Genomic DNA, 16,696 nt, shown 5'->3' with positions numbered 1-16,696 from the left:
CCATCCCAATACGCTTGCAAGACAACTTGTGCAGACCCAAACCCGATCCAGGCTCCGTAGAGCAGATCTACAACCCCGCCAAGATGAGTGACAGTTTACCATTAAGGCTCTCTAGTTGAAGAGCAAATAGTTTTAATTTTAGTTATAAGATTTAAATACATATTCTAAGGTCGATAACGGACAGATTCAATAAATCAATAAAGCGTTAAAAAAAATCTGCACTCTAGATTGCTCTTTAACTGTCAAAGCTCGAATATTCTAGATCTTTCTAATACATACGCCATCTGTGGTGTACTTTCTACAATGTTCTTTAACTGAATATTCGAATTCGAATATACGGTCGCAGCAAACAGCGTTGCCAACTTACAATCAATGGTCAACTGAAAGCTTTTATTCAATGTTAAGAATGCCCACAGATATGTTACAGTTTGCTATTACAGCACTGCATGTTAAGAATGCCCACAGATATGTTACAGTTTGCTATTACAGCACTGCTATTTGAAAGCATTCTGCTACTTTTAAATCAATTTTAAATCAAGTACAATTTCGTAACAATATTAACAATTAAATATTAACTAACAATTTAATATTAAAACAGTCTATGGAAACCTTATGGTATTACGATGCTCTTATATTAGATCAAAGTAAACATAGCTTTGGGGTCTATCTATCTCATTTTCACCAAATTTTAAGCAACATTGCCACAAATGCCAAAAGTTTATCGAAATAACCATAAAGGCAAATAGTGAAAGAATCTTTAATTAAATAAAAATATCTATTTAATAATAATATAAAGCATTTTTGATTAAATAGATATGTGTTCAATTGATCAATAATTCACTCGGTATTTTAATGGTCAGTCTATTAATGTAAAATATTTGAATACAAAAATAAACCATTTGAGTTTAAACTTCGGAGCTAGCCAGATATTCTAGCAAGTATATGGAGAATTTTAATAGCAAAGTGAAGAAATTAACAACTTTTAGATTTCAAAAACGAAACACTTAATAAATAAAAAACTAATAAAGACAACTGTTAATGGTTTTTCTACCCTTATTCGTTTCATATTTAAATTTTCTTAATTAACCCAGATATACCGATTGCTTGAACTTGATCATTTTAAAATTACTTTTATATTATTTTGGAAGCAAATGAGAAATAAAAAAACAGTGCAATTAGAGTTTTTTAAAAATTTATTGAAAAAGTGGTTTTTTAAGTCGTCCAATATAGAGGACATTGGGATCACAACAACAAAACTAAAACGCAATAATGAAACATTCATGCATATAACAATCAAGCTACTCTTCATAAATATAAATTTCAAAAAAATATAGTACTTATTCACTTGTAAATGTACAATATTTTACTTTCCGTACAAACGAGATATGTCCATAATGACTGAATATGGGCATTATGAAAATATCACAAATTAAAAATTCAATAACTCAAAAATAGTAGCAAAAATAATGCGATCAATCTCCCATGGGGTATGTGAACAAACAAAATGGTATTTTGATAAACTTGACGTATCCTGTAAACAAGAACTACATGTAGTACAGTCGGCATATCTGGGTTAAAAAATACATTATGTAGAGTACTTGGCCTAGTAATGTAGTAAAAGAGCATAGAGAAAATATACATAGAGCAGAAACTAGAAAAAAACTCAAACAAAAAAATTATTAAAAAATAAGTAAGAGAGCTATATTCGTCTGTGCCGAATCTTATATACCCTTCACCAAATTAAACTTCAAAATACAAATTTTAAATATATTTAGGTAAACAAAATTTTTTTTTCCAAAGTTGTTTTTATCATTTTATGATAATTAAAAATGTCTTTTTGAATTGTTATTTTAAATTTAAAATTTTTCTTTAATTTTAAAAAAAATTTGTTGTTTTTTTTGGTGAAAAAAAAATTCGGATTAAAAAATATTTTTTTCGATTTTGACCCATTGTAGGTCCAACTTACTATGTCAAAGGTATTTGAAATATCTATCATTAGATATCCATATTGTCTATATTAATGACTTAGTAATCCACATATAGGTCAAAAATCGAGGTTGTCCTGGTTTTTTCCTGATATCTCAGAAAACTTCTCGAAAGCATGTCTGACAGAATTATTGAAGATTTGGATCCCGAAGATATCTGGGGTCTTCAGAAAATTGATTTCAACAGACAAACAGGCGGACATGACTTAATCGACTCCGCTATCTATAAGGATCCAGAATATATATACTTTATAGGGTCGGAAATGAAAAATGTAGAAATTACAAACGGAATGACAAAGTTATATATACCCTTCTCACGAATGTGAAGGGTATAAAAATACAAATACGAGTGTTGTTTTTGTTTTCACATATTTTTTTTACTTACACATTCTCACCACTTATGTTTTTGACAACTGAGTTAGGTCTTATACAGGATTGTTTCCGCTCTATGTATATTTTTTCTATGTAAAAGAGCACAATATCAAAAAACTAAAAACAAAATACATTAGAAATTGAAATGTTTGTCAATAAATAGTAGGGATGACAAACAGGACTGGATTTTACAAATCCCGGGATTCGGGATTTTAGAAATGTAAATCCCGGGCTCCCTGGATTTTTCGGGACCCCGGGATTTTGGGATTGGCCCCCTAATAAATAGCTTTTCTGCTTTTTTACTAGTCCAAGTACATTTTTTACTACATTGTGAATACCGCTATTTTAAAAACCTTTTCAAATAGAAACACAAATATTTTCAATTGGTATTTTCGTTTTAAACAATAATTTATTTCTTACTATAAATATAAAATAATTATACAGCCGTAATTAATATAATTTTTTTGTTTAGACTTTGTGTTAATTTAAATTCTTAGTTTTTTTTTGTTTTAATAAATAAATAATTTTGTGTCGCTAAACTTATCAACTAAATAAATAACATAAAAAATAATTGGCAAATACTGAAAATTAAAACTAAATATAGTACTACGACTAAATAAATTACGAACATTTTGATGGCAAGGTACACATAGTGGTTTTCGGACAAAATAGTAAACCTTTCGAACAGGTCATCTTATGACCCTTCATTTGACCCTGGGCGTTTTTGTAGCAAACAAAATAATTATACATGGAGGTTTGATCGGCGATTTTATCACCCTCCTTGCAATAATATTTGCGTTTCTTGCCAGTGGAGGTGGTTAATTGAGGCCTGGGAGTTGTGCCAAAGGATTGTGACATAGAGGCTGCCTGCTGCATATAGGAGTTAAGCATATTTTGCTCAGAACTATCTTGATCCGGTGATGATATCGATGTCAGTTGATTGTTGAAGGATGAGGTGGAGGAGGAAGTGGGATTGTATTGTTGCAGCAGATTTGCAAGGTTTTGCGCTTTAATGGCTTGTTGTTGTTGCTGCTGCTGTTGCAACATCTGCCGCCGTTTGGCATCCTGTAAAGCCTTTAACGTCTCCATTTGTATGCGTTTATTTTCGGAAACGGAATAGCTTGGAACTCCAGAATCGGGATTACACATGGCATACGTTTTGGCATCGCAAATACGAGCTTCACTATTGAAGCCGGTATAGGGAGGACAGGAGTATGACAAAACTTTGCCATCCTTTTTACTGCACACATAGTAGCGGGTACAATCCGTGATATTGGGTTGTCTAACCCCAGCCGCACAGGTTATCACTTCGACATTGTTGAGGGTGGAAGAAAAGCTGGCCGGGTTGTTGCCCACTAGAGGAAGTATAGAATTTTGAAAAACATCAAAGCTTATGAAATTTCCCCCTACATTCACCAGTTGCGTACCTTCTGCATATGCTGATGATATGGGTGAGCTAATGGGGGTATATTTATTTTTACCTGAAGAAAAGTAGGAATTGGAAGAGGAAATGGAATTGTGGCTATTCGTTTGAGGTCTAGGCATGTATGGATTGTTGGAGCTGAATGCTGAGTTAATAGATGACTGGGAACCAGAGTTAGCATAGTTTTGGTACTGCGTTTGTTGTGCCGGTTTTTTTTTGTTACCATATGTGTAGGAAATTAGCTGAGATTCTTCCTCATTGTTGTCATCTTGATAATTATCATCATTGTCGTTATCCATGATCTCAAAATTTTGAGAATTCGGTCGTTTCTGAGAAAACAGTTGGTTTGGAGAACCATAGCCTTCCTCATTGTTCATGTTCTCTTGAGAGGGTTTATACATTTGTTGATTCGGCCTTTTGCCCTTCATGGGCCTTGGGATGCTGCCAAAATTGTCCACCGATGGAAAGACATTGTTTACATTATGCTCGCCCAAGTGTTCACTAGGTGTAAAGTACTGGTTAATGGTACTAGAAGTAGGTTGATAATCATACGGTCTAGGCGTAGTACCATACGAACTGGATTTTGTTGCCATATTTAAATATGAAGGTCTTTTCGTGGTTGATCTCGAATACTCATTATTTTGATAACCCATTGAATAGCCATCATTTGAATGGGAATTATCATTGTAGTCTGAATTGGAATCAGGCCTTTCTTCGTGATGTGGTGGATATAAACCCAAACTTTGTCCATAACTATCCAGGACCTCTTTTTCTCCCGAATTTGTGGTGGATACATGGACTGGTATAACATTATTGTGTATTATAGTGGTGCCTGGTTTATCATTGCCATAACCATTACTGTTGCCACTCCCATAACCGTTATTATCATTTCCGTTATAACCATTATTTCCACCATTGTGTTGAGGTCTCTTGCCAGGTTTTTTATATTTATAGTTTTGATTATAAGACCCACCATTACTGAACTGGCCAGAAAAGCCCGAATTTTGGCCCATGTAATTGCTAGAGAAGGGACTGTCAACGTGTGGGGTCAAAAGTATGGGTTGCATTATGGGCGAAGCAAAATATGTGGGATTTGGTATGACTTTTGGCACATTTTGTTGAGCTATCATTTGTTTGGACAATTCTAAAACAGTTTTCAAAGTTTCTTCGGAAATTTTAGGAGTATTATCTGAAGAATATTCAGGATGTTCCATGAAATGATGTTCAGGGGGTAGACTAAAGAGAACAGAACCCTCTGGTTTATTAACCACAATTTGGGAATTGGAATAACCACCACCCAAATTGCCATTGTCATGATTATTGGAACCATAGCGATGGGGTAACATATTTGATAAAACCACTTTCGTTTCGGGACTCAATTTAGTACTGAACTCATGTTTGTAATGTAAGGTTCTATTGGGTTTAGCTGTAGCTGTCGTTGTACCACCAGCACCCGAAAAACTTTCGCTAGGATCTAAACTATCGAATTTATTTTTGATATTAAAATGAGCCAAAAAAGCATTTAATTGGTCCGGCCTCAGTGTCTGCTCATCTTGTGGCTTAACTTCCGGTGTTTGATAGGTGGTTTTCAAACCATCTATTAGCTGAGACAGTCTTTGCAAATGTGCTGTTAATTTAGGATCTATATTCGTAGAGGGTTGGCCTAATTCTGCTTTAGTTTTTATAGTTTGTAGCATTTCTTCGAGTTCTTCCTTTTGTTCCATTTTTTGGACATCATTTTTAAATTTCTTAGTAGGTTCCAGGTTTTCTCCTACATTCATTACTGTCTCATTATCAGTTTCAGCCTCACGATTTTGTGCTGGCATAAAACCATCCAGCTCAACCAATTCACCTCCATTACCACTGCCATCATAGAGCTCGTCATCACCTCCCTCACTTTTATCCTCACCACTTATTCCTGGTCCGATGATTATCTCCACCTTGCCATCATCATATTTACTATTTAGACTGCTTTCATCGTCTTCAGCATTTGATACTATATAAATATCAGCATCTTTGTTACTGGTCGGATTTGTTTGTCGTTGTTCATTTTTATTCTGATTAGGAGTTGTACTGGTCTTATGGTCACCCATCAAACATTCCCAATCATCGGCTGGCAGCACACATACCGTTAGACTGTGTTCATAAACAAGTCCTTCTTCGCAACGTGATGGCACCCAGACATGTTTGTCGGCCGTTAATTCGGTACATTTGTAGTAGGCATCACAGCGGGTCTTGTGGGGCCTCGTTCGCTCTGGACATGGTTTACCTAGATAGGGGTGAAATCAAAAATTTGTTTATTTAAGTAGAATTGTAAGATTGATTTAAATACTAAAGAGTTAAATGAAAACAATTAAGAAAGTATAGTAGGTCAAATCGGTTCATGTGGGTCTTATATAGGAGCTATGACTAATTATGAACCAATCGATTATGTTCTATATGTAGATACCAACATTTTTAAAATATTTATGTGATTTTAAAGTCCAAATTCAAAACTTAAACTCAATTACACCTCTTTTATAGCCATGAGAAATTTTATTAACCCCTTTCACACTAGGCAATTTAGTTGCGCAAGTCTCTTGCTCAACAACAAAACAGCATGTATAATTTTCTTCTCCTTAACCCGACAATATCTCTGGCATCTATAAACAACAAAACAGCATGTATAATTTTCTTCTCCTTAACCCGACAATATCTCTGGCATCTATAAACACAAGAGACTTGCGCAACTTAATTTCCTAGTGTAATAGGGGTCTTAAAACCGGACGATCTGTTTAGAAAATACAGGTTTATTTTCACTTCTTTTCAAAATTGCCCCACTGGACGTCTTATAATTTAATTCAGTGGTCGGCACTCATAGCCCCCAGGGGTCGAACACGATCGGTTTTTTACACATTAATATCACGAATAACATCAATTCATAAAAATAATCAAACAAGAAACAAAAATTGCAATCAATAGCAGGTTAGAAACAGAGTGTGACATAAGTGCTGGTTCACACACGTCAAGTTTACATGAGCAAGTCATGAGTTAATAGAAGAGAGAGAAAGAAAAATAGGAAAATCTTTCCAATCTCTTCTCATCTCTCTTCTACAAACTAAAGACTTGCTTAAGTAAACTAGACGTGTGTGAACCAACACTTACATGCTATTATAATCCATATTCCATATTCTCCCTATGCCATCCACTGTTTTGTTTCAATAAATGGTTCCTATTCATTCCTGGGTGAAAATATTTAAGTTTAGATTGTATTTTTTGTTTATTTTTTGTTTTTTATTAATTTGAGTTCTTGTTTATTTTGAAATTACTTAAAGAAATCTACATACAATTTACTACCACATTATTTTTTTTCGACGAAAAAGTAACACATTGTTAAAAATGTTATTGTGTGATTTAAAAGAAAGTACAAGTATTTATCAACGAGGCCCGTGTGATAAGTTTAATATAAACAAAACAAATACTTGTTTTGTTTGCCGAAAACAAGTTAATAAAATAATTCAACTTTTTCAGATGATAATAAATTATTATTTTTTTTTTATTTATTAAATAATGCTCTTGCATTTACATAAATGATTTATTAAAAATATAGAGTTTTTAGAGGATTTTGAAATTGTAAAGTAATCTCCAAAATCGTTCAAAATCTTTATTTGTATATTTTTTTTAATTCTTAGGCAATCTTCTAATTCCTTAGCAAGATATTTTTTGATAGACCAGTGCATTATCTACTTATCATCCCCATATTCATCGATCACCCTTCGTCCTTATATCTCTTTAGAATTTTCCATTTTCCTCATCAGAATATAAATTTAGACGAAAGTACACATTTATAGCAGTTTAGAAATGTAATTTGTGGAATGATCCAAAACACTTGTAAGACAAAGCGTTGTTGCAAACTGAGCATATCATCTTCGTACGCTTTTCGATACCAAGTGAAGAACAGCGGACACAGCGACAACGATGCTTCCTTTCTCTACTGGCGTACTGGTCTAATAAAATAGGAATGGATAAAGTCGACAAATATTTGGAACCTCTGATGTCTAAAAACCGGAGGGTGGGTAAAAATGTTGAAAATTTAATTTTCTAATGCAAATATTAGGGTATTCAATTAATCGGGTTTCTGGTTTAATCGGTTAATCGAGCAAATAATTAATCCAGGTTTAGATTTATTCGGTTAATTTAAAATTATTCGATTAACCGAATAATTTATATTTTAATTTTAAATTGAAAATACAACAACGAATGTTGTGTACAAAAACATAAACAACAGCAAATAAGGGTTTTGAGATAATTTTTGTAAACATATCGCCTATTTGCTGCAACAACGTCATAACTCAAAATCCGTGTTTTATGAACTGAGTAATACAAAATATGCACTGTTATATAATCTTTCATATAGTTTTCAAAAAATTCAATTATTTTTTGTGTGAGAGTTTTTTTTGTTGTAAACATCAAAATTAAAATTCATGTTTTCTCGTATATTTGATAAGTGTTAAATACAGGTTAAGGTATTTATAGACGGCAATACTGAGTATTAACACTTTTCAAATTTAAAATATTATTGAAATCAGTCGGTATTTCAAAAAATCGTTTCGAAAAAACGTTTATTGTTTATTTTATTTCTTTGTTGATTGATATTTTTCTGAAAATTTTATTTTTATTTTATATTTTCTTGACATTTTTATTTGCCTTATTTGTTTTTATAAATACATACCCGATACATATGAAAATAAAAAGTTTTTGAATTGTTTTAAACAAATTTTCAATAACGACCGTAAATCAAAAAAATCATTTGTATTTTTTGAAAATCTAATACAAATTTTGTTTAGACGATGAAATTGTATTATGATACTTGAGTTTTTGACAAATATTAATACTCAGTATTGCCGTCTATAAATACCTTTAGAAAGATATTAACATCTACTATTTATATGTCTGAAATCGCATGATTTATTGAAAATTTATTTAAGAAATAGTAAAATGTCATAAAATATTATAAACGATGTCATAAAATATTATAATACAAATGACTTTTTTTGAGCAAATGAGCGATGTGTGGGTTTTTTTAGGATTTTAGTGAGATCTTCTGAAAAAATCTTTTATAAAAAGAAACTTTTCTTGGAAAAAAAACTCTCGCTGATTGATGAGAAATCAAAAGCTTGATAAAGAATATTCCTTTTTGGATTGTTTTAGATTTTGATTAATTTAATAATTTCTTTTAGTTATGATAAAAGACTCATTTCAAAAAAAGTTTCGTCTATACATGGAAATACAAAAAAAGTTTCAAATACATGTAAATTAAATATGTATGCCAGTTGTTATACATACTCACTAATCATGTTTATTGGATGTTCAAAAAATATCTAATTTTAATTTGAAATTTGTATTTAAATTGATACGGAAAATTTTTTTTAAAGTGCAAAAAAAGGAATTTCGGTTAATCGGTTAATCGACACAAATTAATCGGTTTATTTGTTATTTGAAAATCGGCAATTTCTAATTATTCGAACAGTGATAATTTTTATAGTACATTACGAGGAGATTCTTTGTATGTAATTAGTTTGAAATCGGACCCAAACGAAGAAATATAATCGTTTTAAAAATTTAACATACCCGAGGTATCCAACTTTGGGATCCCATGGCCGCGCCCATGAGGTCCAAGCTCAAAACTTGAACTCGAAAAGACTTCCTCTTTACGCGTGTCAAATTTCATTAAAATCGGACTAAGCGTTTAAAAGTTACAGATATATTTTCCTTTATTTTTATACCCTTCACCTTCGTGAGAAGGGTATATATAAGTTTGTCATTCCGTTTGTAATTTCTACATTTTTCATTTCCGACCCTATAAAGTATATATATTCTGGATCCTTATAGATAGCGGAGTCGATTAAGCCATGTCCGTCTGTCTGTCTGTCTGTCTGTCTGTCTGTCTGTCTGTCTGTCTGTCTGTCTGTCTGTCTGTCTGTCTGTCTGTCTGTCTGTCTGTCTGTCTGTCTGTCTGTCTGTCTGTCTGTCTGTCTGTCTGTCTGTCTGTCTGTCTGTCTGTCTGTCTGTCTGTCTGTCTGTCTGTCTGTCTGTCTGTCTGTCTGTCTGTCTGTCTGTCTGTCTGTCTGTCTGTCTGTCTGTCTGTCTGTCTGTCTGTCTGTCTGTCTGTCTGTCTGTCTGTCTGTCTGTCTGTCTGTCTGTCTGTCTGTCTGTCTGTCTGTCTGTCTGTCTGTCTGTCTGTCTGTCTGTCTGTCTGTCTGTCTGTCTGTCTGTCTGTCTGTCTGTCTGTCTGTCTGTCTGTCTGTCTGTCTGTCTGTCTGTCTGTCTGTCTGTCTGTCTGTCTGTCTGTCTGTCTGTCTGTCTGTCTGTCTGTCTGTCTGTCTGTCTGTCTGTCTGTCTGTCTGTCTGTCTGTCTGTCTGTCTGTCTGTCTGTCTGTCTGTCTGTCTGTCTGTCTGTCTGTCTGTCTGTCTGTCTGTCTGTCTGTCTGTCTGTCTGTCTGTCTGTCTGTCTGTCTGTCTGTCTGTCTGTCTGTCTGTCTGTCTGTCTGTCTGTCTGTCTGTCTGTCTGTCTGTCTGTCTGTCTGTCTGTCTGTCTGTCTGTCTGTCTGTCTGTCTGTCTGTCTGTCTGTCTGTCTGTCTGTCTGTCTGTCTGTCTGTCTGTCTGTCTGTCTGTCTGTCTGTCTGTCTGTCTGTCTGTCTGTCTGTCTGTCTGTCTGTCTGTCTGTCTGTCTGTCTGTCTGTCTGTCTGTCTGTCTGTCTGTCTGTCTGTCTGTCTGTCTGTCTGTCTGTCTGTCTGTCTGTCTGTCTGTCTGTCTGTCTGTCTGTCTGTCTGTCTGTCTGTCTGTCTGTCTGTCTGTCTGTCTGTCTGTCTGTCTGTCTGTCTGTCTGTCTGTCTGTCTGTCTGTCTGTCTGTCTGTCTGTCTGTCTGTCTGTCTGTCTGTCTGTCTGTCTGTCTGTCTGTCTGTCTGTCTGTCTGTTGAAATCAGTTTTCTGAAGACCCCAGATATCTTCGGGATCCAAATCTTCAATAATTCTGTCATACATGCTTTCGAGAATTTTGCTATTTAAAATCAGCTAAATTGGTCCACAAATGGCTGAGATATGAGGAAAAAACCAAGACAACCTCGATTTTTGACCTATTTTTTTACCTACAGTGGTGGCCAGGTAATTAAGACAAAAATTGTTTGCTAAATTCCATGTAATTCTCAATTACTTTTTCAAATATATCCACAAATATGTATGCATGAGGACTGTTTTAACACACAAGTGTGTTTTATTCGACTGTATCAATTCATACATATTCACCACGAACTCATAAGATTTTTCTACAACTTGACCAAAAAATTTTTTTTTTAAATAAACATATTTTGTCACATTTATATCATTATATTTTTATTATTATAAAATATTCGGAACAAATTTCGTATTTTTAGTTCCATTAGTTTCGCTCATATCATGTTATTAACAGCGGATGTTCGCTGAGGTGGGTCAACGTATTTCCACATATATTTGTCCATATATGTTTTACCGATTTTTCCAAACATTTTTCAGAAACTAGAAACATTAATAATAAATTGCATACCCTTAGAGGTCCTTTTATTTTGGTGCTATCGCACCTAAAATTCAGTTGATATAAAAAATTCAAGTATTTGTCTTAAATTGGTGGCCACCACTGTATATCTGGATTACTAAGACATTAATATAGACAATATGGATATCTAATGATAGATATTTCCAAGACATTTGCAACGACGTATATAAGACCATAGTAAGTTGGACCTACAATGGGTCAAAATCGGGAAAAAAAATTTTGAACCCGAATTTTTTTTTAAAAATTGAAAAAACAAAAAAAGTTTTTTTAAAATTAAAAAAAAAAAATTTTAAAATTTAAAAAAAAATTTTTTTTTTAAATTTAAAAAAAAAAAATTTTAAATAACAATGGAAAAATTTTTTTTTCCAAAAAATTCAAAAAGCAACTGTAAAAAAAATTAAATTTTGTTTACCTAAAAATATTTAAAATTTTGAAGTATAATTTGGTGAAGGGTATATAAGATTCGGCACAGCCGAATATAGCACTCTTACTTGTTTTCTATACCACTGTGTGGGCGTTTTCCAAACTGCTCAAATTTCTACAATGTTGTGAAATTCATTGTCAAGATGCATGAATACGCTGACATATACCGTTATGTTTTTATTCACATATTAGTTGCGTTCGCGTACTTGATAATTTGTAATAATTTGTACAAATTATCACTGGAAGTTACGGGATTCCGTTCGTTTACTTTTAAAAACTTGTAACGAGAGAGCAAGAGAGTGTTAAAAGTGACAGTTTGTAGATAGAGAACATGATATTTTTTACTGTACATTTTTTGTCCAGTAAAAAATATCAACATAAAAAACGTTTAAAACATATGGTTGCAAATGCAAACAAAACTAAAAAGTTGAAAATTAATATAATTTACATGTTTTGCAAAGAAAAGAAGTAAAATAGCCCAAAACAAACGTTTTAAATTAATTTATAATAAAATACAACTTATTTTTACAAATTGTTGTTCGCGTACTTTTTTTTTGTTACTTTTCAGATTGAGAGTAATTTATTTTTACTCTCTAAAATAAAGTTACTGGATATTTTTTACTGGAAAGTACGCGAACACTCCTATTATTGTAACTACTCATAAACCTGAGTTAGGGGTTATTTAGATAATTAAGATGAATATTGACCATGATAGAGCAAGAAAAAATTTAACAATTGAGCAGATAGTAGAAACAGCTAGATAATAGATCATGTTCCATAAATTATGCAAATGTTTCTTATTTCTAATAATGTCAAAATATAACAAATACTTTTAATTATATTTTATTGATCTTAAGGTCTTTTTTATTTCCAAGTTAATGACCATACTTTCCACAATACAGGCAAAAATATCATCGATACAGAAAATCGTCTGTCGTGGAAAGGTATGGGTGTGCAATAGTGAAAGAGTTGTCAGTGACACATCCTAAAATGGTGGCATGGCTTCCATGACTATTAGGGTGGGTCAATTTGTTCGGGCCCAAAAAACGTGGTAAAGCGTATAGCAAATTCCTAATCTACGGAAAATTCTAAGAACTTTTCCAGAAGAAACCATGGTTCTAAAATCAAAATCGAGCTTCCGGTTTTTTACGAGAAGATTTGGAGCTCAAGACCTCTTTTGCTAGGAGACCTCGGGTATGTTCAATTTTAAAAATAATAATATTTCTTCGTTTGTGTTCCGATTTCAAAAAAATTACATATACATATATAGAATCTTATATACATATAACATCTCGTACAAAGTTGTTAGATATTGGTGAAAAACTCAGTAGGTAATTTCAAAGATATGCACTCTTCGAAATAAGGAACTTTCGTATATTTTATTGTAATTGTATTCCATCATCCAGATCTTCTTAATACTAAATATTTTGATTATTAGTGAAAATATGAACTAAGTTCATTTCTGTTTCATGGAGCAAATTAACCACTGATGTTTTATTCAACTATAATATCTCGTGTCAATTGGTTTTTCTGATGATGTTTAACAAAATACTTTGTTTGACCCATCCTGTTCATTTCATATTTAAAGTATTGAATTCATATTCTTATTTCAACAGCTTCGGTCACATTCGTCTATATCGCGTTTGGACCCTCGTGGCTATGCGTACATACCACTGATCTTTAATAATTCTACTCAATTGGCTATTTTGATGATGTTTAAAAAAAATATTTTAATTTTTCAATAATCTTTGATCCAATATCCAAAGTGTTGTATTTATATTTAAAAAAGGTTCACAATTTTCATGCTCTCCATTTGGTTTAAACTTCAATAAAAAATCATTAAAATTTCCCAATTATTTTTGTTCCATTATTATTTTTAAAAATCCAAAGTATTTTATTCTCACAGGCGAACAATATTTTTTTCTTTCCATTTGGATCAAACCGATCCGTCTTTATAATAATTCGACTCAATCGGTTATTATGATCAGTTCAATTTTACAATCATGTTTTTTTTCATTCTTTTCAATAGAAATCCAAACAATCTCCTTGATTTCTATTCGGATTAAACTGGCATCCTACAAAATGTTTATTTTTGTAATAAAAATGTTTTGTTTTTTTAAATATATACTGGTCCTTTGATCGATTTGTAATTTAGTTGTTTATAGGATATAAATTTGTTTCATAATGACAACTTTTTATAATAATCCAAAATATTTAACACACTACCCTCGTATACAGACAGGGCTTATGATAAGCTTCACTTTTTAAGCCACAAACATGTATGTATGTAGTTCATTAATCTATATAATTTTTCATTTGAAATTTACTTTTCCTTTTTTCATTTTTGGCAATCTTGTTTACTTTTTCAATATTATTCTTTTACTTTTTTTAACACACTCTCTTTTCTTAAATAGTTAACTAAATAAGAGCATAAATTATTTTTCCAAACACTTCATTACACAATTATTGCGGTGAACTTTTGAATAAAATATTAATGTATTAATATTATTTCTAGATATTTTTCCTCTATACCTTCTGAAAAGTAAAATAATCCAAAGAGCAATAGCGCGAATAAACCGTAACGATATTTTTTCATTTCAAATATATTTTTTGCCGTTATTTTAGCGTATTTAAATTTGTTTCCGTTAATTCGTCACTGTTTATTTAAAATCCTTTATAACGTTATTAAATAATCGTTTTAATTAAATTTAATCGTTATATGTGTATAAAACAATAGCACAATAGGTTTTTTTATTTAAAAATTAATCCATAAATATGTGTGTAGTTATAAATTTCCTTCCGTCCGTAACGTTGCGACTGCGCGCGTTAAATGACTACGATATATGAATTGTGGCCATTGTTAAAAGAAATTTTGTTTTAATTTCATATCGAATAAATAGAAAAATTAAAAAAAAAAACATAAATTTCACACACAGAAAAAAGTGTTACACATTTTCAAGTTTAGTTCGGTTTGGTTTGGTCGAGTCTTCATTCAGCATACATTCATCGTATGCAGTAAGTAAGTGGTGTTAAATGAAAATAACTAAATCAGAGAAATGAGTTAAAGTCGTGTTTAAAAATCGAGCAAAGTGCTAAAAAGTTACTACCGCTTCTACTACCACATGCAGCCGGACAAAACAAACATTTACATTCATACATGTTTAAAAATATTGACATACAGCCGAATGTTTTTAAGGACGGACATTAAAACTTATTAGCCACATATGTATGTTTTTACTAGTAGAAGAGTAGAGTCAAGTAATTTCCATTTCTTTTATGGCCACTAAATTGTTGTCGCTTTTGTTGATGAAGGTACAAGTAGCTGAAGTTGTACGTAATACACGTTAAGAAAAACCGGTATTCGTTTTAATGGGAGTTTTCAAATGTTTGTATTTTTAAAATTTTATAATTTGGTGCTAATTTCTACATTAAGAAGCTATATATTCAATGTACATTGAAGATCATAGAATTCTGTTATAAGTAGTAACCCAACAATAATATGATAACGACTTGCAATTACTCAATAACTTACTTTTCAATGACTACTACATACCGTCAGCATTACTTAGAAGGTTGGCTACCGTTACCGCTATCCTTAAAATACCCTTTCAGCTGGTTTACCGATACCGCTAAGCTAGCATTACCGAAATAACTGCAATTACCATTACCGATATAATCGTAAATACCGTTACCTCTACGTTACCAATATTCTGTAAATTATTTTAAATTATGGAAATTCATTTATTTTATTTCTATAGAGAATTTAAAATGAACTTTTTTAATCATTTAAATCGAAATTACCGCTACTGAAATAAGCCGCTAAGTTACCGTTACCGAATTAATTCAAATTAGTGTTATCGTTACCTTTTAAGAGTGCAAAAATTTTGCATTTTTAACCATTACTTTGTAATGAAAGCAAATAACTACATTCACTTGTGGACTCTGTTTTTATACCCTTCACCTTCGTGAGAAGGGTATATATAAGTTAGTCATTCCGTTTGTAATTTCCACAATTAAATTTTCCGACCCTATAAAGTATATACATTAGGGCGGGTCGATTTTTTTCACGAAAAATCGTATAGCAGAAACGCATTCTACGGAAAATCCTAAGAAATTTTCCCCAAGAAACCATAGGTCTAAAATAAAATCCTATCTTGCGCATTTCGTCTTCTATCCAATGATATTTCAATACATATTTTTTTTAATAGTTTTTTTTTATTGGATAAAAGACGAAATCTTGCGCATTTCGTATTTTTAGGATTTGATTTTAGACTTATGGTTTCTTGAGGAAACTTTCTTAGAATTTTCCGTAGATTGCGTTTCTGCTATACGATTTTTTACTATTTGATCGTTAATACAAATCGACCCTGCCTAATATACATTTATTCTGGATCCTTATAGATAGCGGAGTCTGTCTGTCCGCCTGTTTGTTGAAATCAATTTTCTGAAGACCCCAGATATCTTCATGATCCAAATCTTAAATAATTCTGTCAGACATGCTTTCGAAAAGTTTCATATTTAAAATCAGCTAAATCGGTTCACAAATGGCTGAGATATGAGGAAAAAACCAGGACAACCTCCATTTTTGATCTATATCTGGATTACTAAAGGTACGGTCACACATGGCAAATATTTACTCAAAAAAGCGTAACCACTTTTTATAGCACAAATTTGTTTGACGTGTTTACTCAAACAGCATCAAATAAAATAAAACTAAATAATTGTTTTGAATTGTATTAAATAAAAAGAGTTTTTAACAATAAATAGAAGAATTAAAATATATTTTATTTAGCGGTTACGTCTTTTTCGTCAAATATTTGCCATGTGTGACCCTACCTTAAGTCATTAATATAGACAATATGGATATCTAATGATAGATATTTCAAAGACCTTTGCCGCGACGTATTTAAGACCATTATA

At 32.1% G+C, this 16,696-nt stretch overlaps 1 protein-coding gene across 1 annotated transcript; it reads right to left on the bottom strand.

The window, feature by feature from the left end:
• Window positions 1-2,782: 2,782 nt before the first annotated feature.
• On the bottom strand, window positions 2,783-14,372 carry LOC135950464 (probable WRKY transcription factor protein 1). The gene is made up of 3 exons (XM_065500004.1): window positions 14,309-14,372; window positions 4,794-6,049; window positions 2,783-4,733 (listed from the first exon to the last, which is right to left on the bottom strand). The coding sequence occupies exons 1-3, from the start codon at window positions 14,370-14,372 to the stop codon at window positions 2,979-2,981; spliced, it is 3,075 nt and encodes a 1,024-aa protein (XP_065356076.1). The 3' UTR covers window positions 2,783-2,978.
• Window positions 14,373-16,696: the final 2,324 nt, after the last annotated feature.

The sequence above is a fragment of the Calliphora vicina genome, chromosome 2, assembly GCF_958450345.1.
Source record: "Calliphora vicina chromosome 2, idCalVici1.1, whole genome shotgun sequence".
NCBI classification, from domain to species: Eukaryota; Metazoa; Arthropoda; class Insecta; order Diptera; family Calliphoridae; genus Calliphora; species Calliphora vicina.
The sequence above is the reverse complement of the archived record's forward strand: the minus strand, read 5'-3'. Positions and strand labels throughout refer to the sequence as shown.

What these genes read in the sequence shown, in the direction of transcription:
- LOC135950464 (XM_065500004.1), bottom strand. Translation starts at nt 14,372, where the DNA reads ATGAAAAAATATCGTTACGGTTTATTCGCGCTATTGCTCTTTGGATTA. An exon ending in ATTATTTTACTTTTCAGAAG is followed by an intron (nt 6,050 to 14,308) that starts GTATAGAGGAAA and finishes ACCCCTATCTAG; the next exon opens with GTAAACCATGTCCAGAGCGA. An exon ending in GTCCCTTCTCTAGCAATTAC is followed by an intron (nt 4,734 to 4,793) that starts ATGGGCCAAAAT and finishes TATAATCAAAAC; the next exon opens with TATAAATATAAAAAACCTGG.